Source organism: Sarcophilus harrisii, chromosome 5 (genome assembly GCF_902635505.1).
Source record: "Sarcophilus harrisii chromosome 5, mSarHar1.11, whole genome shotgun sequence".
Lineage (NCBI taxonomy): Eukaryota > Metazoa > Chordata > Mammalia > Dasyuromorphia > Dasyuridae > Sarcophilus > Sarcophilus harrisii.
Genome location: NC_045430.1, coordinates 193,169,836 through 193,195,311, shown reverse-complemented (window position 1 = coordinate 193,195,311; position 25,476 = coordinate 193,169,836). Strand labels below are relative to the sequence as shown.

General features: G+C 40.5%; 1 protein-coding gene across 3 annotated transcripts in view; it reads right to left on the bottom strand.

The window, feature by feature from the left end:
- ARHGEF5 (Rho guanine nucleotide exchange factor 5) overlaps window positions 1–23,705 on the bottom strand; it is a 28,820-nt gene extending 5,115 nt beyond the window's left edge. Inside the window, exons 1-15 of one of the 3 annotated variants that reach the window (XM_012551097.3) lie at window positions 23,264–23,350; window positions 21,279–21,397; window positions 13,324–16,456; window positions 10,977–11,034; window positions 10,218–10,282; window positions 9,796–10,046; window positions 8,287–8,447; window positions 7,598–7,750; window positions 7,184–7,313; window positions 6,816–6,890; window positions 5,245–5,334; window positions 3,883–4,040; window positions 2,681–2,842; window positions 747–817; window positions 218–322 (exon numbers count right to left, since the gene is read on the bottom strand). In XM_012551097.3, coding sequence (XP_012406551.1) covers window positions 218–322; window positions 747–817; window positions 2,681–2,842; window positions 3,883–4,040; window positions 5,245–5,334; window positions 6,816–6,890; window positions 7,184–7,313; window positions 7,598–7,750; window positions 8,287–8,447; window positions 9,796–10,046; window positions 10,218–10,282; window positions 10,977–11,034; window positions 13,324–16,444 — 4,600 coding nt within the window. In that variant the 5' untranslated portion in view covers window positions 16,445–16,456; window positions 21,279–21,397; window positions 23,264–23,350. Of the gene's footprint in view, window positions 1–217; window positions 323–746; window positions 818–2,680; window positions 2,843–3,882; window positions 4,041–5,244; window positions 5,335–6,815; window positions 6,891–7,183; window positions 7,314–7,597; window positions 7,751–8,286; window positions 8,448–9,795; window positions 10,047–10,217; window positions 10,283–10,976; window positions 11,035–13,323; window positions 16,457–21,278; window positions 21,398–23,263 lie in introns of all 3 variants that reach the window. The other 2 variants (XR_001121203.3, XM_012551096.3) reach the window with 2 other exon arrangements.
- Between the last annotated feature and the right edge of the window lie 1,771 nt (window positions 23,706–25,476).

Below are 25,476 nucleotides of genomic sequence, written 5' to 3'. Positions count from 1 at the left end.
AGGCCACCCAGCAAGGTGAATCATCCTACCTCTCCCCATCCAGTCTTCCAGTCTGAATTCAATAATATATTTTTAATGATACTTAGTCTTCAGGCATTTTTTTAAAAGTCTATTAGCATGATGTCTATTACAACCTGCTTAGCTCTTCATAAACTTTCTCTATGAAAAACCCTCTCCTTCTGTCCCATATCTCCTCCTTCAAACCCATTCTTCTTACCATCGCTGCTCTGCTGAGTCACCATGACCACATCTGCTTTCTCCAGGGCCAACTCATCATTCTCTCGAGGTTTATAAGAACGTAGACACTGAACCTGTGGGGAGTCTAGAGAACAGGAAAAGTGTGGAGGAGGCAAAGAAGGTGATTGTGACAGAGAGATGACCACAGATAGTGGAGCCTTCTTCCTGAAGCTGCTTCACTGAGTCACCATCCAACTACCAGCAGCATGTGCCCTTCCTTCCCCATAAAGAAATGTGCTAAACAGGAAAGAGGACAAAACTCATAGTCATGCCTCAGACTCAGACTCAGTCCTGATTGGGCTTTCTTTTTACTCTCTCTTCAGTGGGCTATATATCTGAGAGTACTTGGAGGAAACACAGACTTTTCCCCTCTCTTAACTACTGTTACCAGTCCTTTCTGAGCCTCCAGGATTTTGGATCTCTCTCCTGCCCCAATACCCCAATTCTCTCTTCTTTCTTTCTCCCTCTCTCTATTTCTGTCCAGTTTTTACCAGCCCTTTTATTCTTACCATGACATTCCAAGAGGTCCAATTCCTCTCTTGGAGGAGCTAAAGCTGAGATCCAGCGAAGCTTTTCACTCCTAGAAAAAGAAAGCTGGGTTACAACTCCATCTTGAACATGAGAGGGTTAAAGATGAAGAAGAATAACAGGGATAAGCACATAAAGGAGCACTGGTAGGATGTAAAGACTATCTAGTTACAAGGTGTAGGGTAACGTCTATAAAAATGTCTTCTGGAACTCTGCTTCATTAAAAGTCAGCTAAGTACTTGAACTATGTTATCTGTCAGTTTCTAATTGCTCAACTTGTTTCCTTCTCATCTTCCTTTGTGATTGTTCTCTCTGATTGGAGAACTATATGAAAATATTTTCATATGAAAAATATGAAATTTCAATATAATTTGAAATTATATGGGAATATAATTAAACTTTCAATTATACATATATGAGCTATAAACTTTGTTGATTACATATTTTTCCAGCTTTATCACTCACTATTCCCTTAAATATATTTGTGCTCCTGCTCACTTATCACATTTTCTGATCCTTGAATACATTTCTAATATTGTCCCTCTATGATTTTACTCAAATTCTTCCATCCATTTTGGAATGTTTGACCCCTCCATTTCTGCTGTCAAAAATCTACCTATTAAGGCCTTTAGATACTATCTCATTCTAAAAAACTCCTTTGATAATCCAATTGGATAAAATCTCTTTTCCTCCTCTGTAGTACATCCTAGAGTTATTTTTATGCCTATCTTGATTTAGGAGATAATGTCATATTTATCATTGTATTCCTTGAAGTGCCTAACACACAACAGTTATTCAATGAATAGTTGTTAACTTAAAAAAATTGGTAATGCTGTTTGCCCTACCCCTCTGTCGACTTATGGATATTTCTTTTGTAGATGAATTGATATATGCTTGGGAATACAAACTTATTCTCTAAACAGAAGATTTGACTTTGAGAAAAGCATCAAAAAGATACTTTCAGAATAGTTACAATCCATTTCAAGAATATTTAGGAAGATTAACTGGCACTTTCTGGATTATTCATGCTACTGTTTCTAATATTGTGGCTAAACGATAGTTGATTGTATTAACATTCGGACTCTGGCAAAAAAAAAAATCACTAAACAAAGGAGAAGCACTTTCTTTGGATTACTTGTTTACATAATTTAGTCTTAGAAGACTAGTACTCCTAAAAGTTTCCTGTCAACATAAAGAGAATATAGAATTAATATCTCCATCTTGAAAGCCCACACTGACCAAAGGGAAATGAGGGTATATAATATATGAATACCCAGAAAGTAAAGCCATTCTACAATAGATAAAAGGGCCAAGAATATAAACAGTATCAAAAGAATAATCAGAGAATTTTAACAACCACATGGAGACTGCTCCACATTATTAATAAGAGAAATCCATACAAAAGAATCTTTATCTTTTACTTCACATTCAGAAAACTGGTAAAGCTGACATAAAAAAGTAGCGGTCAATGTTGTAGGGGTTGTGAAAAAAACGGCATATTACCGCCCTACTGGTAGAACAGAACTGGTTCGACCATGCTGGGAATCCACTTTGTAAAGATTATATAAAGAAGGCAAGTGAAATGCCATAGCTTTTGACCTAGAGATTTCACTTTTAACTTATACTTTTAGGAGGTCAAAAATATAGTCCTGTAGAAATTAAAATTAAAATATTCACAGTAGAACTTTTTGCAGCATAAAAAATGTAGTGCCTTCTAACTGAAAAATACTAAATATTACTGTGCTATAAAAATGATTGAAATATATATATATATATATACACAATAAGTATAGGAAGATTGATATGATATGATTTAAGCAGCTTTGTGAATTCTCCTTCAGTCAGCTCCTGCTTCATCAGCACTTCCTACTAATGCCCTCTTTCATGCTTTCCCAGTAACTGATCCCCATCTCACTGAGTCTCTGTGCAAAAGAGGAATTCAGCCTGGGTGCCCTGTGTGTTGTGCCGGAGAAAGAGACGGAAGAAGTTCTTGTGTGGTCCATGCAGCTTCATTTCACACTTCTCTCCACGTACAGATGAAAAAGGGGCATGGTCAAATACCAGGAAGCGGTTGCCCCTATAGAGAAAAAAAGGGTTGTTAATAGACTTCATTCTTTCTCATTTACAATTCTCAGCCCTCTCCTACAAAGCTTCCCCAACCTGCCAATTCTTGTATGAGTCACAGAATGGCAGTCATTTGACTAAACAAATTCCTGGCTAGGAATCTGAGTTGGGATTAATTTGGCCTGGAGTTTTTCCAGGGGATCATACTCCATAAGCCAATGACCCTAAAAGTTAGCTGTGGGCTATCTTTATAAGCTCTGAATCAACTCTGATTCCCATGAAGATGAGATCTCATTTTGAAGAAGAGTAAGTGGTATAAGGTAACTAAATGTGAGATGAACAACAGTGGAAAAGAGGGAGCTCTCTGTGAATAGTCTGTTTCTTCAATGAAATTTAAGGCAATATTCTAAACTGGGATCACACATAGTAGGGAGGAGGAATTGGGGAAAGTTTGAAGAGGGGTGAAATAGTTTTAAAAAGTCTTTGAGGTGGGTAAGAGAGTGACTTGATTAGGGAATTGTAGCATGATTTCCTTGATAGGAAATCTGGAGACCAGCTGAGATTAGGTAATACAAATTTGCAGTGGACTGAGCCAGGCCCTGGGTTACCCTCACTCTATCAAATAGAATCCTAGAACCTTAATATTCTAGAACTAATGCAGCTTCAAGACTTTTCAGATTAAGGTTGAACCAAAATGTTGCTAATTTCAGGGGACCCCCATTCCAATCTTGGACAGTAAATCACTGAGCTTTGTAACCTAGAACCATCAAGAGATGTAACTAATTGAATCATTGCTCTGAGTTCTGTTTTAATTATTGAATTTTAACTTTAAATTCTGACTCATCACAGGACCTTATTTGATCCCTGGATCTCCTCCCTGTTTTATGACAGGACCTTCCCAACAACACCATGAGTTACCAATAAGTCAGTGAAAAAGATCCCTTCTGGAATATATACCATCCTTCCACCTTCACCCATCCTCAGACCAACTACAGTTATCAATTCTACTCTCCCACCCAGTTTTCCTCCCTATCTTCCTACTCCATCACTGACTCTCTAGGCCGTGATAACAACAGGCAGTCATTGAAGAGATGCAAGTGGACAGGTCGAGTGGCCAGTTTCCTCCGTAGTCCAGGTGACACAGTGGACTCAAGGACTGTTAGCTCCCCACTCTTCACCAACCATCGTGACTGTGAGATCAATGGGAAAATCTATGCAGAAGGAGTAGAGAGAAAGGGAATTGTCATTGATAGGACCACAACCATATTCTTCTATTCTCTCTTCTTTCCTCTATACTTATCCAAAATGGTCATACTACTTCTATTCTCTATTTATACACACCTAGGGTCTTTCTTATGACCTTTTTAAAAAATCACCCCTCCCTCAAACAGATAGAACACTGAATTCAGCTTGGGATTCTTGTTTTTATTTTTGATATTGATGACAGAAAGTTTTCATGTTTGGGATTGGGAGGAAAGGTAGAAAGAACTTAACTACATATTTTAGTCTATTAACTCTTATCAAAGAAGAAATTAGAGATTTGAGTAAGAAAAATAGGGTTCTATTTATTACTAGGAATTGAAGGATTACAAATGAGCAGTTTCCAAAAGGACATTCACTGAAAACTGTGCTGAAATACAGTTGTGCTATAATCAAGGATCTGACAACAAAGTCTAGAGAAGACCAGAAATTAAATTCAGAAACTGGAGGCAAGAACTATAGAGGTAAAGAGTGTTAGGGTTGGGAGATTAGGATTAGGGTACAAAGAATTATCTGTTTTGGGTAGAGGGGATTTCTGAAATATAGCAGTGTTTTGCATAGGAGATTCCTGCTAATAGTAATAATAATAATAACTAGCACTTACATAGCACTTTAAGATTTGCAGAATACTTATTTTATATTTATCTGGTTCTTATAACCCTGTGAGGTAGGTACTATTATCATCTTCATTTTACGATAAGCAAAGTTTAACAGAAGTTACATGACTTAAGTAATTATTAGGATTAGTAACTATTAGGATCTGAACTCAGGTCTTCCTCACTAGCAACTACCATGCTATATGCATGATGCTAAAGCAAGGAAGGTGGGAGATGAAGGGGAGGAGGTATGCTCTGAATTGAGTTATGTGTCTTAGGTAAGGTTCGTGAACAGAGGCTACTTTAGGATTTTGGCATGCACTGTTGTTAAACAGGATTCTGTTTAACTGTCCCAGTTATGGAAAGATATCAAGTTGTGGAAGGATAAAAATGTTGAAAGATGAAGGTTAAAGCATCAGTGCAGGTGAAAGCCTAAAGCCAAAAGCCAGTAAAATAGTGGTCAGAGGGTCACTTGAGATCTATAGGGCCAGAAAGAGATTGAGGATCAGGTTTAAAGGTTGGGAGCTGGAGGGGACAGTAGGAGATTGGAGAGGCTCACTTTGCACTCAAACTCAATCTTCTGACTTAGGTAAATCAGTTCTTCTGTCCGTCGCATCCTCTGGACATTGTTATTGCAGTCTCGGATGAGCTAGAATGTTGGTAAAAGATAGGAAAATAGGAAGAATTATTAAATAGGCTTTGGCCTTTGCCCTTGTTGCTAAGAAAATTCTTTGTTCCAGAATCCAGAGAAATATAACATCCTTGCTTCTCATTAAAAAACTGAAATTAAGTCATTCTCTAAAACAGCAGGAAATGATGACTAAAGGAAAGAGATGAGAGTACATTCCCCTGACACAGGATATTTTTCAGTAGAGAGATTTTTATTCCAACTTGCCTACTGAATAGGGAGAATTTGGGGATGGTAAAGTGTGTGTATGTGTGTGTGTGTTTGTGTGTGTGTGTGTATCTGTGTGAGAGTAAGACTAAGACAGACAGAGACAGAGATAAAGATAGAAAGATAGAGATAGAATATCACACACAATTATGTGAGAAGATGAGGCTTCATGGAATAAGAGAATGATGGATGAATGTAAGGCAAAGAGAGTCAGATTGTCTGTCACTGGAACACTCATCTTTAATCATTTCGGAGAATAATTCGGAACTATGAATCAAAGTGTGTATACCCTTTGATCCAGCAGTCTCATTACTGGATCTATTTCCCAAAGAGATCATAAAAAAAGGAAAGGACCCACATGTGCAAAAATGTTTGTGGCAGTCCTTTTTGTAGTGGCAAGGAACTAGAAATGGACTGGATGCCCATCAGTTGGGGACTGGCTGAATAAGTTATGATATGTGAATGTAAAGGAATATTATTGTTCTAGAAGAAACAATCAGCAGGATGATTTCAGAAAGGCTTGGAAAGACTTACATCAACTGATGCTAAATGAAGTGAGTAGCACCAAGAGGACATTATACACAGCAACAACAAGATTATGTGATGATCAACTGTGTTGGATTTAGCTTTTTCAGCAATGAGGTGATTGGGGCCAATTCCAATAGACTTGTGATGGAGAGAGCCATCTGCACCCAGAAAAAAGACTAGGGGACTGAATGTGGATCACAACATATTTTCACCTTTGTTGTTGTTGTTTACTTGTGTTTTGCTTGCTCATTTTTTGCCTTTTGATCTGATTTTTCTTGTGCAGCATGATAAATGTGGAAATATGTTTAGAAGAATTGCATATATTTAACCTATATTAGATTACTTGCTATCTAAGGGAGGAAAGAGGTGGGAGGAAGGGAGAAAAATTTGGAACACAAGTTTTTGCAAAAGTGAATGCTGAAAATTAAGTTTGTGTGTATTTTGAAAATAAAAGCCATTATAAAACACATACACACATACACACACACACACACACACACACACACACACACACCCCAGTAGCTTTGGATTCATGGCACTAGACTAGGATGAAGAAGAGATGCAAGTAGACAGAGCAAATGCCCAGTTTCCTTTATAAGCCAAGAGACAGATTGGACTTAAGGGCTATTAGCTTCCTACTCTTCACTAGCTATTAAGATTATTAGATTAGTGGAAAGGAGAAAAATACAAAGTTAGGGACTACTCACCTCTTCCACGGCATGGTGTGCTTTTGTGGCCTCTGCTTCTTCTGGGGAGCCAGGCTGTGTCCTCTTAAGAATACTCTGTGGCAAAGGAACCCCATAGTTCAAAGCAGACATGTGGAGGAAGGACAAATGAAATGGCAAAGGAAATAGGAAGGAGAGTCTGGGAAGAAAATCAAGGGTTGGGAAAGGACAAGATGGGGCACAAATATGACATTAGGCAAATAGGAGATGATTTACATCACTCTCAGAGTCAAGAGTGGTTTGAAATTAGTGACTGGAACATTAAGAGAGGCTCAATAAGGAGGTTAAATATTTGATGTTGGATCTTCAGGATTAAAAAAAATTAGGAGGGAAGAGGAAACCCAAATTACCTGGAGCAGCAGTTTGAGGCGGGTGATACGCTGGAAAGGCAGTATGAGAAAGGACTTTAGGGAAAGGCGCTGGCAGATAGGGTCACTTTCTAGCTTATCCAGGACTTCCCGGAAATTACTGTTGCTGCTCCTGTCATTAACACAGAAATTGAGGTAGAAGAAACAAAAGGGTATATTCAAAATAATGAGGACTCTGGAAGAGGTATGGACTCTATCTGAAGGAACTACAGTATGATGTGGAAGGAATGCAGGGACATAGACATGCATATTTTGGAGTTCCTAAAAACTTCTGGAAGCTGAAAGTCTCACAGCAACTACAAACTAATCACAAGTAGGTATAATTTGGAGATTAGGAGGTTCAATAGGGTTTTGAGGAGGAAGTATGACAAAACAAGGGAGAAAAAGTGGTCTCACAGAAGGCGTTGAAAAGTGCGCTCCTGGTAAGTCTGGTTGGTGACATAAGGTAGGTAGACACGCCGGAAGGCAGGTGCATGGGTCAGGACCACATCACAAACATGGAAGGTAAAGATGTCATGCTCGAAGTTCTCTTCCAGGTCCGAAAGAAACCTGTGGTTCCCCACCCCCCCCCCCCAAGATGTTGTGAGAAATTCGGCTCTGAATAGATTAGTCAGAATAATTCCTCAAATCATACTATTTCTTAAGCTGACTTCTCTCTTCCAGGTACTTAATTCTCTCTCTTAGAACCCCTCAGATCTCCTGGAGGACAACCCAGTATTTAAATTGCCTTGTATTTCTGCTTTCCTCTCTCCCTCTCTCTGGAAACATCCTGATCTTTGAGGAATAATATGGAATAATGGAAAAAGATATTTGGGTTCAAATGCTGCCTCTAACTGCTTACTAATAACATGACCCTGGGGAAGTAATTTAATTCAGTTTCCTCATCTGTAAAATATGGGTAAGAATAATTGTGCTTCCTTTGTAAACCTGAAAGTGCCGTATAAATGCAATTTCTTATTGAACCCTCATATTTTTACTATGATCAGGATAGAGAAAGCTTTGCTAACAAAGAAGAATATTAATTTTTGCAAATCATCCATGCATAGGAAACAACGGGAGGTGATTTTGGAGGAGAGAAATCTCACATGGTGCTGACATCCCGCACATCTTGTAGACGAGAGAAGAGCCAATGGTGGTCCTGGTTAGACATTGTATTCCGGAGTGGTAATGAGAGCTGGAAATGGTCTACAGCCACATGAAGACTTCGCAGATAGGAAGCTTCTGACATGATAAGTTCAAATTTGGCCTGGAGAAAGATGGGAGAAGACTAAGTAGAAAGGAAGGAAGCTGAAGAAATCATTAATTGAGAGGGGATAAGATGGAGCTGGATAGGGATGAGGCCCCTACTATTTAAATAGAATTCTATGAAAGTTCCTTTGCCCCCTCCTTTTAGTCTATTTCCTTCCTCTAATATTGATTTCAAACAAATACAAGTTTGAGAAGCTTAGTAGCCTTCCACCTAAGTCCAATATCACAGAAAGGAAGATACCCTGAAAACAGTTTAAAAGCCCCTGATAGAGTCAAGTTAAGAATTCAGAGAACCTAGAGTAAAATCTCCAGAAAAATGTCACTCTATTCTCAAGACCTCAATATATTACGTCTACCTATCCCATGGGCAAGTGTAAGGAAGAAAGGAAAGAAGTAATTTATTAAATACCTACAGTATGCCAGGTACTATTCTATATGCTTTATACATGTTATATCATTTAACCCTTACCAATTATCCTTAGAGGTATTATTGTCACTCTCATTGCTATTACTATTATTATTTCCAGGTTATAGTTGAGGAAAATGAGGAAAACAGAGGGTAAGAGCATATAGCTAGTAAGTGTCTGAGGTTGGATTTGAACTCCAGGCCCAGTAATGTATCCACTGTATCTACATCCCAAATACATCCCAGAGATGTATCTACCCCAAATAAAGGTGTGTACTGATGTCATAATTGGCCAGCAATTAGCCCCATGCACTACATTAAGTCCATTTGATAAACACTTATTGAATTGAATTTACAGGATTTCTTTAGTTCACAAAAAAGTAGCAGTTTGGGACTGAGACATGCAAAAGGATTCAATTCTGTGACCATTCCAATCCAAAATCAGAAACCAAGATCAATCTCACCCTCTTCTGTAGTTTAAAGGCAACATTCTACAGGAACTTTCCCCCCAATTCTTTCAGCTGCTACAGCCTTGAACTTCGCTCTCTGTATATATATTTACACACACACACACACACACACACACACTTATTTATTTGCTCATTCATGCATTCATATGACACCTTTCTCATTCAACTGTGAGCTTCTTGAGGGCAGAGTTTCTATTGGTGTTTCTTTGTATTCCTAATGCTTAGCACAGTCCTTAATTTTTAACAAGTGCTTCATAAATGTTTCTTTGTGGGTTGATTAATAATAAATTGACATATATAAGAGAAGAGGAAAAGAAGGTAATAGCTTGAATATAATTTAAAATTCTTCAGAGGATATCCCTATGAGCTAATGAATGGGAATCTTGCTCAAGTGAGCAGAGAGCAGGGGAGGAGGTTAACAGCAATCTTTATTTCCAAAGCCCCTCGTCCCTGTCCCATCCCTCCATTACCTCCTGCAGCTTTTGGTTCTCATGAGTCATAGAGAGAAGTATGGTGCTATTGCGTACTCGGGGGATGTCCTGCCATAAAGAGGCACTGGAAGCAATAGAGAGGCGCTGAAGATAAGAGTCTGTGTTTACTGATTTTCGGGGCTGTCGGGGTGAAGCTGGGCTGGATCCTTCGGTGAGGCTGTCTAGTCTCTGTTGGCTTTGTATCTCCTTGTTTAGAGCCACATCACTATATTCCTGGTAAAGCAAATGGGCTGGAGAAAAGGAAGAAAGAAAGGAACAAGAGTAGAAAATAGGATGTGGTTAAAAAGGAAAAAAAAAATTTAGAATGAACCCATTAAATTTGTCCTGAATTGGCTTTCAACTCTGACTCCCAATGATACTCATCTCAGCTTGGATTCACTGCTTTGTCTCAAAGTACTCACAGGAATTGATGAACTTGGAACAGCGCCTGGTAACACCACCCATCACTTCCCTTGGTTTCTTCTCTCTGTGAAATGGACATGGTCAATGGGTGATTGGCATCATTGGCAAGACACATTAATTGGACAGATGGGATGGGATATTTGACTATCTTATCCCTCTCCTTAGTTACCATCTATATGCTCTAGAGCTGGGATGGGGAACCTTTTTCGTTCAAGGGCCTTTTGAATATTTCTAGCATCATTTATGGGCCATACAAAATTATCAATATAGAATTCAACCAGTGAGAGGTTGTATCTAACTTTCAACTTACCATCCAACCTGTGGTTGCCTTAGCAAATAATTTCACAGGTCTTTTATGGCCTGAGGGCTGGACATTTCCCACTGCTGCTCTAGACAAATGATGAAATGAGATCTGGGTCTTGTTAGAATATTTCTGAAGCCCCTATGAATCCAACAGGAGATTTTCAGGGAGATAGTTCATAGGAACAAAACTCGGGGGAAAGGTAGACCTATCTTTAAGTCCAAGGAGTATCCTCTGTTTAAATGTTTCCTTTAGAATCCTGGTGTCAATAATTTACCCCTTCCCCCCAACCATGGGTAGACAGGGATACTGAGAATTGCTCAGAAGAAAGAACTTTTTTGGGTTCTGGACCCTAGTTATCCATAAACAGATTTTGAAGGATGCTTCAGTATCCTAAGGAAAGAGATTATAGATATGTATATTTGGAGGAGAGAAGGGTTCTTTGCAAAGAACTCACCGAAAAACAATTGTATCTGAGGGACAAGGAGGTTTTTCCATGGGGGGGCCTTCCCCATCTGGAAACAGAAATGGGGAAAATTACTTAGATTATAGGGATTTCAGGGGACAATTTCACAACAGAGCAGTATGGAGGTTAAGGTCCCAGAAAGGAAAACAGTAATTGCAGAAGGAGTATGATAGGACCCTGATTCTCTGGCCACCAAAAAAAGCCAACAAAAACCCCTCAACCAATCTAAGGCTGCATTATTAAACCCACAGCATTCACAAATGAAGGAAGCAATGACGGCCCATGCAAGTTTTTTGTTGTGGTCAAACCTCTTCTTAAATATTGAATTTATATCTTGGCAAACTATATGAGACAGGAAACTGATAAGCTGGCACCTATCCAGAAGAGGATGACCACTAAAGATGAGAAGAATAAGAACCCTGCTACAAAGGATCAGTAGACAGAATGGGGATAGTAAGCTGAAAGAAAGGAGAAGGGTATGGCAGCTGTGTTCAAAGGATTTCACATGGATAGCTTAAACTTTTTTGTTTCAGTGAGCAATAGTAGTAGGACCATTGGTTAGAGGTCCCAGAAAGGCAGATTTCACTTTAATATAAAGAAAACCTAACAATTAGAATTCTATAAAAGTGGAACAGGAACATTTTAGAATAGTAAGTTTATTATTCTTGGAGGTCTTCAAGTGGTGAATGAATGACCACTAGTTAGGGATGTTTAAGCAAGTATTCTTGCTCAGGCCTGAATTGAGCTAAATTAATGGGCTGTCCTATAACTAACTAACACACATTCTCTCTCTTGCTCAGTATCTTTGCTTCTGTTTCTTCCTCTTTTTCTCTCTTATTCTCTCTTTCTGGTACTCTCTGTGTGTATCCCTGTTTCTGACTGTCTCTCTGCTTCTGTCTCCTCTTTCTTATTCTCTTTCTGATTCTCTCTGTATCTGTCTCTGATACACACTCTCTCTTCTTTTCTCTCTCTCGCTTATTCTCTCTTTGTGATTCTCTCTGTATCTCTCTCTCTCTTTCCCCCCATACTACTCCCTTCTGCCCCTCATTTTTTGGAATTCCTATTCAGCTACAGGTTGAATTAGATGAACTATTTCAACTCCAAGATTCTTTGAGTCTAAACAAGCAGTCACCAAAATATGTCTGAACATAAATACTAATGGGAAATCCACTTAAAAATTTTCCTGTTCAAGAAACAACACAGAATTCTGAGGATTCAGAAAAGATGCAAATAGGAGCCAAGTATTCATATCTGAAGGAATGAAGAAAAGCAAGAAGGATACTGAAAAGGAAAGGAATTTGAACTAGGATGAGGGTAGAATTGTTAAGAAATACAAGATAAAAGAAAAGATAAGAGGGAGAGAAAGAAGCAAAAGCATTATAATGAGGTTAAACAAATACTGATGTACTTTGTACATTGGATATGTCACTGGCAAGCATTACACAAGTGTAAGTCCCATGCTGATGATGCAAAGGGAACGGTATCTATGTGAAGCTTTTTCTGATAAGACAACCCTAAAATGGAATATAGTGTAAAGCTGGGTTGTAAAGGAAATGGGTAATATTCTTTGTTCTCTGGGTATATAGAGGAAAAAAAGAGATGGGAGTTGAGGGGAGGGTTGGGTTTATGTTAACATGGAAACTTGATTGAGTGGGAGAGAGGAAATTGGGATAAAAGATAAAGAAGGGAGGAATAAGAAGGGAATTCTGGTTCAGCTGAGTCAGAATCAGATGAAGTAAAAATCAATAATGTGTTCTAGTAAGATTGAAGGTGTAAAAATCAAAGCAACTTTAGAACTAGAATTGGAGCCTAGAGAGTTCCTACGAGAGAGGGGCTGGTATGGTGGATAAAGTGCTCTGCTTGAAGTTTGGGATCTTTGAAATAAATCTAGCCTCAGATATTTCCTAGTTATGTGATCTTGAGCAAGTCACTTAATTACTATTTGCCTAAACTTCTTCATCTATAATATAGCATCCATCTACTATGGTTGATAAATGAGACAATGATACTTCATAAATTTGTGGTTTGGGAGCAGGTAAAGAAAGAAGCTAAAAATCATGGCAGAGTAGAGAAAAGGTATTGAGGATGCTATTAATGGAGAAAGGAAGACAAAGTGATGGAGGATGAAATGTGAGAACAAGCAACTATGTGGGAGAGGACAAAAGGTTATGAGGGAAAAGGCATAAGAGGAAAAGATGAGGAGAGCAGGATGTTAAAGAGAAGGTAGTCTTAATGGGACCTGAAGTATTTTCTTCAAACAGCCCCCCAACCTTCTTTCAAACTCCTCCTATGACTTGACTGGGCTAATGTGTAGGATGGTGGCCTTTGCATCACTCACCTAGGACATCCCCAGGGAAGATAGATGGTCTGCGCAAGCCTTGCCGGTTCCATCCCTTGGTCTTGTTCTGCCCTTCAGTAGTACTCTCTGAGTGCCCGCCACTCATTTCCAAAAATTTCCCAGGATCTTTCCTGTGTGGCCAGCTGGATGATTTCTCCAAAGGTGGATGGCTGGGTTTCCCTGACTGTCGCACCAGGCCTCGATCTGACCTCCGGGGCCCATTGCTATTCCCCTGAAAAGCTCCTCTGCTCAAAGTCCTTAAAGTCCCTTCTGATTGTCCATGTTCCTCCTGGATTCCTCCCAGGACAGAATGCTGTGGGTCCTGGGTCATGGAAGGGGTTGGGGAAGAAGGACTCCCCAGAAGAAAGTTAGTCATGTTACTGAAAGCCAGAGAAGTCATCTCACTTTTATTCCTGTCAGAAGAGGTCAAGAAGTCTATTGGTGTGTCCATATCTGGAGGCCAGGAGGTACGTCCAGCAGAGAGAGAAGAAAGAACTTCCCAGTTCCCTTCAGGTACCTTTGAGGAGCTAGGTTTTGACCTCAATTGATCTCCTGCATCCATAATTGACCCATGAGAACTGCTGCTTCTCCACTTAGCCTTTGGGGGCAGTGGAGGTGGCTTGGTGTCAGTCTCCAAAATGGGAAGGGGAGGAAGAGGTTTGTTTTTTCTAGTAGATGTGAGAGGGTGATAAGGAGGGGTCATAACTGGGGTAGGGGGCAATGGCTTATTGTATCTCTGAGTGTAGTGGGAACTGTCTGGGACTGGAGTAGAAGGTAGAGGTCGGTTCTGTCTTGTCTTAGCAGGGATAGAAGGACCTTCAGGGGAGCCAGGTAGCACTGGAGCTAAGGGAAAGATGGGAGGGTGGCTATACCGTTTTGGGGCAGGGGGCTTGGCAAGATGGCTGCTATGTCGCACTACCAGAGGAGGATGACTGTGTCGCTCCCGTGCTGGGAGAGGGGGCACCAGTTCATGTAATCCCATTTCCACCATGGATGAGGAAAGAGGCGAGCCATGGATAAGTCCCTCTGAGAGGAAGGATTCCTTTTTTGATGGACACCGAGTTGGGCTTTGGGTAGCACCAGGCGTTTGTAAATTTTGGGTAAATTCTTGAAGTTGATTCAAGGAGGAAGGATCAGAGGAGGGTTCTGGCCTAGCCTGCTCCTCCCTTCTTAAGATCTCAGCACTGTGGATGGCAGGTTCAGAGAGTCTGTGAGCCAGTTCTGAATGATGGAAAGAGGTTGGATTCTGGGCCAGATACTGAGGCTGCCCTGTCCCATAGGAGCTTGGAGCAGAGTTACTCCCATGGTATTGGATAGTTTCCTGAGAGGATTCTGGGTGGGTTAGGGCACTGGCTCTCTCAGATTTGGCGGATGGTACCCAAGGAGCCTCTTCAAGAGAAGGTGTGTGGTCCCAGTGGTGAATAGAGAATTCTTTATCAAAGGAAAAGGATCTGGAGAGTACTGGTAGAGAGGACAGGGGTGAAGACTCTCTTGTAAGAGAGAAGGTAGGGGGGCAGGAATCTGATGAGGTGTTGGGATCCATCTTAATGGAACTGAAAGGCATTGAGGTCTCTGTTTTATGAGCTATGGCAATTGGCCTTGGAGGTGTTGGTTTCTTCCCCAAGCTAGGCATGGTTCTGTCTACTACACTGTACTCTTCCTCCCAGCCATTTTGCTCTGCTTCTTTCTCAGAATCCTCTCTGGAAAGACTTGGAGGAGGGATGGACTGGAGAGATCCTGATGATCCCTGTCCAGGCCTTGGAGCAGAGTCTGGGCAGGAAGAGGACATGGAGAGTTGAACTCTAGAAGACTCAGTTTTCATCTCTTCCTGAGTCTCAGATCTTGTAGAAACAGGATCTCTTGGGAAAGAACCCCATGAAATATTGGTGCTTGGGACAATTTGGGTCAATGGGAAGGGAACATAATGCTTCTGAATTTCTTCATTCTTGTTTCTCCTCACCACTCCCTCAGCTTCCAATGTTTCTCTAGCGACAGTCTCCTGTTCTTCCTCAGCTCTCTCCTCTAGCTTCCATGGCTCTTTTACATCATCCTGTTTTTCCTTACTCTCCTGTGCTATCTCTCCCTGTTTCTCTTGGTTGTTATTATAATGATCTACTTTTCTTTGTTCATTCACCAGTTCACTTCCTTGATTTTTCTGCCCTTCTACTTTCCCATGATCCTGATTTTCCACATTCTTGTCTCCTGGGTATCTTTCCCTATGATTTTGATCTTCTACCTCCCTATTAAATGTCTCTCCTTCTTTTTCTCCCCTCAGAACTAAATCAACCTGTCCTTTACCTTCTTGTCCTTGTTCTTCTCTTTGTCTTTGAATACATGTTGCCATTTCCAGTTCCTGCTGTTCTGAAAATCCATCAAAACACTCCAGCTTCCCCTGATCTTCCAGTTCCCTCTCTTCCTGCTTCCCTTGTTTCCCTGGATCCTGGGCTTCCTCTTGTTTCTGATGTAACAGCCCTTCTTGCCCTCCTTTTTCCTTCCTCTCTTGAGGCTCCCCCTCCTGCTGGGCAGCTCTTCTTTCTGCATCACAGATCAGACTGTTGGGTTCTTCAAGAGGAGAATGGGGCCTATCCTCAATGGAGGAGGGAAGAAAGATTCCTTTCTCCACTGTTTCACTGGCTTCTGATCTTTCTTTTTCTGTCAGAGGGTTAGGGAATTTTGGACAAGATCCTACTACAATCTTGCTCCTTATTTCATTGGGGTTGGGGCCAATGTCCAGGCTAGCAGCCACAGTGGGGCAGACAGAGCTCTCAGTGGAAATCAAAGGGGTATGTCCCTCTTGGAGGCCTTGGGACACTAGCCTTGAAGGTCTCTGGATTCTTGACCTTGCAGCTATAATATCTCCATTGTCAGTCTCCAAAGCTGGAAAATCTTCCTGGGAAAGAATAGGTGGTATCTCTTCAGTTGTGCTCTGATTACTCTGATCTCTCTTTTGAATCTCAAAGACATCATCATCCTCAGTCCATTGCCAGGCAGAGTCTTCTGTCTCTGCTTCTTCAGGTTCTGAATCAGGAATATTCTTCATAAGGGATGTTGGAAAGATATGGAGTTCCTCCAGAGCAGGAGTTGGAGTAGAAACTCTACGAGGAGGCCCTTCATCCTCCATCAGGGCTGATTCCTAAAGAGAAAGAAAAATCAGTATTTTTCCAATGGAAGCCAAAACTGGGGAGGTCTGTGCTACTTTTAACTACCTGAGTTTTGGATCCATTTTTGGATTGGATCTCAGATTACACTTATATAGGGAAATCCAGAAGAGGAAACTCCCTCTACTACTTAAGGGAGGCTACTCTTCCATGACTTGCAACCTTGAAGTATTACCTATGGCAATGGGAGGAGGTTAATTGACCTGCCCAGTCAGTTACTGACAGAGTCAGTAGGTGTTAGAGGTGGCACTTGAATCCAAATTATCCTGATTTGAAACCAGTCTATGAAATACTGCCTTTCATTGAGACCATAAGGAAGAAAGAAAGGAAACTTTGTTCTATGTTTCCTGAATGGTCATTTTTTCAAGGCTAAAAGTATCCAGCATTGTATGTCCTCATCATCCAACCCACAATAGAAGTATTCACATCTATCATATTAATTTTCTCCTACCCATTCTTCACTACAAATCCTGTTCCCTCCCTGCAATTCCTCTACTTCAGACTTTTCTTACCTCTTGCTTAGATTATTGTAATAATTTCCTAAGTGGTCTTCCTATCTCTGATATTTCTCTCCTTTCCTCTAATTTATTCTAAAGATAGGCAGAACAGTACTCATCCGAAGTATCACTACAATTATATTATTATTTAAGAATCATCAGTGATCCCTCACTGCCTAAAATCCAAACTGATTAGCTTGGCACTTAAGACCTTATATGATTTTATCTCATTTTACTTTCCTGGCCTACTACTCCCTTTCATGTCACCCTATGCTTTACTTAAACTGATGTATCCTCTGGCCGATCTCTGAAATTTTTTGCCCCAGTATCAATAGTCACAGCATTCTTTCCATGTAGCCAGGGCATTTCCCATCAAAAGCTTGTCAAAATTCTACCTTCCATTCACAACCTTTTCCTTTATTTTCCCCCCGTCACAAGCAATTTATCATTCCTATGAATCCCTATATGGCATGTTAGCCATTCCTTCCTTATATAATTTATCATTATTTACTTTGTCATTCTGTATTGTGTTTTTGTATCCTTGATGAGGCTTATCGGCTTCCTTATAAGACTTTAGAATCCTTTAGAATTATGTCTGTGGCTTATTCACCCCAATTTCCCCACCCCCAACATAATACAAGGCCTTGAACACTTCAGGCACTCAATTAACACTTATTGGAACAATGGCTAAATGAATGGACAATTATACACACTTTGATAGGTAGCAGAGTGACACAAGTCATTCACTAGCTCTTTACTATCTCTAACTATCCAACATGTGAAAGACACGTGTGAGTAAGTATACACACTGTTTGGTATAGGTGGGTATCTACCACCTATTATTTAATCCAGTTCATCAGATATGTTTTAACCACTTATTATGTGTCAGGAGACACTGCACTGAATATAGGGGAACAAAGACAAAAATATGAAGTCTATGATTAAATTTTACTAAGGAATAAGTAAGAAAGCACAAAAAAATTATCACGGAAGACATTCTGTCTGAGAGATGCTTTGTAACTTTCCTTTAGACAGCTGGAAGGGGATCATTTATAGAAATCAGGCTCAACATCTCAGGAAAGGAGCAAAAATGTAGAAATCCAGTTCAAATGGAGAATCACAAAAGATAACCAATATAAAATGCTTTGCAACATCTTTAAGAGATACAAAAGTGCTAAGTATTATGTTATTAGTTCAGAATTCCAAGGCCATTATCAGATATAAAGACCTTAGAGCAGAGAAGCCAGAAAGCCTGAGATTTCACTGACAGTCCAAGTAGCAGGACTAATTGAACACATCACCCACGTGAGAAGAACCACCTTGGAGTTTTAAATACCAGATTGCACTTAGTTGTACATCCTTCTCAGACTAGCCCACACTTGAAAGTCAAACTTGCTCACTCAACCTGCCTGCATCCTCCCTATTGAGGAGCAGACACAGAAAATGACACAGCCTCATCTACACACAACAGGGCCCTGAGTAATCTCTAGACACATAATCTTACATACCCACTAGGCAAGACTCTATTCAACAGGAATCACCACCAGTGTGGGTGATAAGGGTCCATCCTTCCTCTTGGATACAGGGTTTGGCATGAAAACCCAATGTTTCACTGAGAAATGTAGGAATGTTCATGACCCATATCCATATATATCATAGTCATATAGCTATATCAATAGACAGACAGACACCTAATGGGAAATCATTCTTGAATAGCTTACAGACACTGGGTAGAACCTGGTCTCTGTCAATCCTACAGATATACCATATAATATTGCTCCATTCAACTCACTGGTATCATATGAATATAATGAATGATGATGTTGTCAAACTTACTCTTTCTTTTCTTTCTTTCTCTTTCTTTCTTTCTTTCTTTCTTTCTTTCTTTCTTTCTTTCTTTCTTTCTTTTCTTTCTTTCTTTCTTTCTCTCTCTCTCTCTCTCTCTCTCTCTCTCTCTCTCTCTCTCTCTCTCTCTCTCTCTCTCTCTCTCTCTCTCTCTCCTCTTTTTATCCTACCAGCCTACCAGGATATCAACCAACAAGCACTTATTAAATTCTCATTACATTCCATGTGTTTTAGGTGCTACGTTAGGTATTAGATTAGACATTTTCAGACAAAAAAGAATAATCCTTGCCCTCAAAAAACTCACATTTTACTGAAAGAAAAAAACATATAATCACATAAATGTAGACAGAAATAAATATTGTACATCACAATAATAAAGATCCAAAAAATATGCGTGATTTGAGAATGGACTTGAAAACTCAGTGAGTCAACTGTGTGATATGGTAGTCTTTCCCTCACCTCCCAAAATGTGATCATGGTCTGACAAATGAGATGAATAATGATAGAAAACAGACTCATTCTACTCTGTTCTGGCTAGACCACATCTGGGCCATTATATTCCGTCTAGAGCACAATAATTTATGAAGGGTAGCTAAAACCTGATGAACATCCAAAGGGAGCACCAAATTGGTGAAGAATCCTGAGTTCATAACACAAAAATTTCATTAGAATGTGAGCTTAAGAATCACTGCAAGTACCTTCAAATATACTAGAAATATACTATTTTCTTGGAGGTATATAGAAAAAACTGGCTTTAGAGTCAACCATCTTGAGTTCATATTGTACTTCTGTCACTAGCTGTGTAACTTCAGGCAAGTCTCAGTTCCTCAGTTTCCTAATATGTTAAATAAGACACATAACCTTAAATAATTACTGGGCAGGACTCTCTCTATTCAATAGGAATCACCATCAGTATGGGTGATAAAGGCCCATCCTCCCTCTCAAGGTATAGAGCTTGGCATGAAAACCCAATGTCATTGAGAAATATAGGGATGTGACACACAGTAGGAACTTAATACATGGTTGCTGATTGATGGCTGACAGTGAGCATTTATTTAGCATTTTAACATTTTCAAAATGTCTTACAAATAGTATCTTCCTTTATTCTCACATGAACTCTAAAACCTAGGTACAAGCATTATCCTGATTTTACAAATAAGGAAACTAGGGGAGACAAGTTAAGTCATATATTTAGGGTCATATAGTAATAATAACTAATAATAATAACTTTTATGTCGTGTCTGCTACGTGCCAGACACTGTGATAAGTGCTTTATATTACTATCTCATTTGATCTTCACAACAATTATTATTATCCCCATTTTACAGACGACAGACAAGTTCAGTGACTGGTCCAGGGTCACATAAATAGTAAACATATGCAGCCAGATTCAAACTCAGATATTCTTGATTCCAGGATCAGCCCTCTTTGCACTATACAACCTAGCAGCTTCCAATGATTGATCAGATGCAGGAATTGGGGCATTTAGCTTGAAGAAGAGAACAGTGAATTAGAACAAAATAGCTGTCCTCAAGTATGTCATATGAAGGGGAAATAACCTTCTTTTACTTGGTCTTTGAGAGGAAAATTAGAAGCAATGTATGGATATTGCAGTCAAATTCAGGATTGATGTAAGAAGAAATTTCCCAATGATTAGAGCCAATCATAGGTGGAATGAGCTACCTTAAGAGATAATGGTTTCTCCTTAACTGGAGGATTTCAAGCAAAGGCTCGATGATCACTATTTCAAGAAATTTTTATCAAGAATACTTTTTTGGGGGGTATTCATTGGATTAGATGGCTGTCAAGGTCCCTTCCAACTGGAAAAACCTGTGATTTTGTGAACCCTTTTCATAGATACCACATATGAAATTCATACCAAAGAAACCAAAAATGATAAATGCATTTGCTAATCTCTTTACAGGTGCTATGTGCAACTGTGCTTCTATCTAGAGGCTGTTGTACTTAATATGGTCTCCATATGCCTCAGAAGTCAAGGCCATACTTCAGGCGACCAGGTGACCTCTTTCACCAGAGAAGATAGGACCTTCCAGAAACTGTGATCAGGTATAGTAGTCCCTAAGAACCCAAATTATTTCCATATCTTTATGACACAGAGGCTTCAGAGTAGAGCTCTGATGGAAGACAATAACCATATTAACCCAGAGTATCTGGAACCACACCCATTTATAAGAAAAGAGGGTATATTTTTATCAACTGCAAAAAAGAATACTTTGGCTATATATCCTAATTATAAATAGTTGATGATTGATTGATTGACAGTCACAGACAGACACAGAATGATAACCCTTACATAAACCACAGATATCACATTATACATTCCATATCTACTTCTTAGATTCAATTGGCAAAACACTCCACACACACCATCAGGATAAAACTGTCCTTATTAATTTTATTCCACACATACTTAATATGTCACATTGATCAATACCTTATATTGGGGTGCCAAGGGTGCCAATCTATTTACATGTTGTCGTTTCCATTAGAATGTAAGCTTCTTTAGGACAGGAAATTTTTGCCCCTTTTGATTTCTTGTACTTTATACAGTGCCTGGAACATAATTAATAATTTCTTAATAATACTTGCTGATTTATTGGTTAATTTAGCTCACATTTTATATGCCATGGATATTACTGTTCCCCAGCTATTCTCAGGAAATATTGCATATGACATTGCTGGCATCACCTACCCAATAGATCCTACACATGGCATTTCTACCTACCTCATTGACCCTATGTGAGATAAAACCTCTTAATATCTGACATATATGACCTATCATGCACATCTGCACACCTAGATATACCTGAATTTATTACACTGTGCAAGTCTTAAAGGTGAATGCTGCTGAACCAGACTGCCTGGTCCTCAATCAGATTCTGACACAGCCCTATTCACACAAAAACACTGATAATACAAATCCTTCCATGTCTTAGGGACATCCTGCTCTATCCCTCTTCTGTGCCAGTATCTATTGTATATATACATTCCTCTCTTTATCCTCATGCACACTTCATCCCTGCAATGCTGAACTGTTCCCTCCAAGGATCCTCTCTCACAACTTCCTTGGCTTAAAGAAGGATTATTTCTATTTGTATCCTTTAAGATGATTTAACTAACTTATTGCATGTTAAGGCCTAGGCCAGAAGTTCCTTCATCTCCAAGGTACAGAGTTAACAGGAAATTTGGGATATAGGCTGGTACAGAAGAAGGGGCCCAATAATGAAAGGGTTTGGAAATAATAATGTGGATTAATGGACAGAATGGTGTACTGGGAGTCAGGAAGGCCTGATTTCAATTCTTGCCTCAGATACTGACTAGTCATGTTACTCTGGACAAGTTATTTAACCTCAAGATGCCTCAATTTTCTCATGAATAAAATGAAAGGGTTTTACTCCATTGTCTCAAAGGTCCTGTTCAGCTCTAAATTTATGATCCTAAAATCTAGGAAAAGTATTATAATAGCTATCCCTCCCTCATACAAATTCTTACTTAAGAGTGCAAAAGAAGGCACCAGAGGGAAGCAAAGGAGGAAGGAAGCCAAGAACAAAAATCCTCCTCCCACTACCACCACCTCTTCCTTCTCTCAATTTATCAGGGACAACAAGCTAACCTAACCCTGGCCAGAGTTCACTTTCAAGAAGACAGGAGGAGTTATGTGTCTGGAAATGAGAATCCAAGGCCAGGCCGTGGACCCAGTATTGGACTCTCGTCAGACTCATTGCCCAACAAGTGTCTTCTTGGAAGTGGGCTACTAAGTAGGCTGGCTTGTGTTTTTGGAGAGGAGGCTTGGGAGGAAGTACATTTGGGGAGGAGCTTCCAGAATTTGGATTTGGGGAGGGATGGTTAGAGGAAAGTTGGTGGGACGGGGGAGGGCTTTCTTTTCTAGTTGAAGCATCCTTATAATTGAGAGGGAGTGTCGCGTGTGTGTGTTCCTACGAATGTTTGGGTCTTGGTTATGTGCGTAGGTATGTATTTATTTGGAAGAAAGCTCCTAGTGCGGTTAAGAAAAAGAGGAAAATGTGTCTGGGGATAGGGTACTTTAGGACTTCCTTATTGTGGTGGTTAGATTTCTAGTGAAGGGAGTCTGGCTGCCAGGATTCCAGGTAGGAGCTCTGATTTCTGGGGTTTCTGAAAAGTCAGAAGCTCAGAATCGGGACAACATTTCTACGTAGGGAGCCTTGGATCACTTTTCTCGGACTGGAGCATTTCCTTTCCATTCTCCTTCTCTTCCTTCCCCAGGGGACTTACTCACACACCTAAAACTGTTTGCCTATGTGCCCAGCCCTCCATTTCCGGAGTCAGCTCCCAGGGACCCAGCTGGGAAGGCCTCCTTTCCCCACCGTTCCCCACTTCCCCAGAAGCCCCACTAGAGCTCAGCCTGAGCTGGGGGCAAGGGAAGAGGAGGAGGGCACCCACCTGGTCAGTGTCACATGGTCCGGGCTGTCTGGGTAGAAAGATCTCCACTGGGGTCCCAGCTCCTGCCGGCCGTCCCCGACTCAGGCCCCAGCCGCCCCACCCGCCTAGCCTGCCCCTCCCCTCCCAAAGCGGGAGGGATCTCATTCTCCTAGGAAGTTTCAGGTGAGGCAAGCCGGGACACACCTTCCTGGGGGTGGGACGGGACCCATCTATGCTGCGGCCTCATTGGTGTGAGAGGAACCAGGCGTCAGCTCTGGAAAGTGGCTGGGGCCCCTAGAGCCAGGGGAGGGGCAGGCTGTCTAGGGAGGGAACTAGTGAAAGGAGGAGAAGTCTGGTAGGGCTGGGAGCAAGCAGGGTCCAGTAGGGAGATGAAGGCAGCGAAGTGGGCAGAGCATGGACCAAGTTGGAAAGGAGAAGATCGCAAAGGAAAGACAGAACTCGGATGGGATGGGGGGGGGGGGGGAGGGGGGGTGGGAAGGGCAGGGCTCGGGCAGCGAGGACCGAGCTTGGAGTGACGCCGAGGCGGGGCCCGGAGAGGAGGCTGAGGAGTGGGGAAAAGGAGGACAGAGCTGGTTTTATCTGTGTCTCTGATTACCTTCTCTGTCATTCTCTGGGTCTGTATGTTCCCGGTGCCTTTATGGCAATCTGCGTTTACCTGTACGTTCTCCCTGCGCTGGGATTGTTCCATGCTTTACTTGTGCTCCTCCCTGAGGTTTGGGATCTGTCTCTCTCCATGTTTAAATGTGTGAGAATCTCTTTGCCTCTTGGCTTTGGTATACGTACATAAATATATTCGTATTGTTTCTTTCGCTACGATTTTGTTACTTTGTATCTAGGTCTCTTTCCATATCCGGGTTGTGTGGCTTTTATTTTATGTGTTCCTTCTCATGCAAAGACTATGTCTCCTTCGGATTATACTTCTTTTATGAAGCAGATATTGTCATTTCCCACAGATTTCTTCATGTCTGTGTGACTCTACTCTCCCAATTATCTTGTATTACTTTGTATATATACTCTGGAAAATTTTCTGTATGTTCACATTGTTGCCCTGATAGAATGTAAGCTCCTTGAGGGCAGACGAAGGGCTCTTTCATTTTTGCCTTTTTACATGGTGGACTGGCAAAATCGTAGACAATAAATGTGTAATAGTCAGTTGTTTGATACGTGTCTCAGTGTATTTTTGTATACCTTTTTGTTATTTCATATGCATGTTCCTGATTTTGTGTCGTGTATTTTTTAATCTTGTTTTTCCCTATTTGTCTCTGAGGTCTACGAGGAAGAATCTGTCTACATGTTTTTCTGAGTCTGTACTTATCTCCCTGTGCCAATGCATCTTCTTGTGTCAGGGTATTGCTATGGATAAATTTGATTTGGATAAATTTCTTTCTGCCCTTGTAAGTTATGTGTCTCTTTGTGTGTATATATTCCTGTGTGTTGATGTAGTGCTTTTTTCATCAGTGTGTGTCTCCTGATTATTTTGTAGTGTTTGTGTTAGGTCTTTTAACTGTGGGCACATAAACCAATCAGTATTAGTACAGGTAGGTACTGCCAAGGGGAATTCACTACTGAAGAAGTTCCTTTTCATCTTAGAATTGCCTAGGCAGAGACATTAAGTGACCCTGCTCAATCACACAGCCAGAATGTGTCAGAGGTAGAACCTGGGTTTTCAAAGCAGACTTTTGATCTACTATATCATGATTTTCTTTTTCTTTCTTTCTTTCTTTCTTTCTTTCTTTCTTTCTTTCTTTCTTTCTTTCTTTCTTTCTTTCTTTCTTTCTTTCTTTCTTTTTTTCTTTCTTTCTTTCTTTCTTTCTTTCTTTCTCTTTCTTTCTCTTTCTTTCTTTCTTTCTTTCTTTCTTTCTTTCTTTCTTTCTTTCTTTCTTTCTTCCTTCCTTCCTTCCTTCCTTCCTTCCTTCCTTCCTTCCTTCCTTCCTTCCTTTCTTCTATCCTTCCTTTCTTTTCTTTGTCTCTTTCTTTCTTCCTTCCCTCCTTCCTTCTTTCTTTCCCTCCATCTTCCCTCCCCCCCTCCCTTTTCTTCCTTCCTTCTCTTCTTCCTCCCTTTCCTCCCTTCCTTCTTTCCTTTCTTTCCTCCTTTTCTCACTTCCTCCTTCCTTCCTTCCTTCCTTCCTTCCTTCCTTCCTTCCTTCCTTCCTTCCTTCCTACTTTCCTTCCTGCCTGCCTTTCTGCCTTCTTCTTGAAAGAACTGGAGAAGA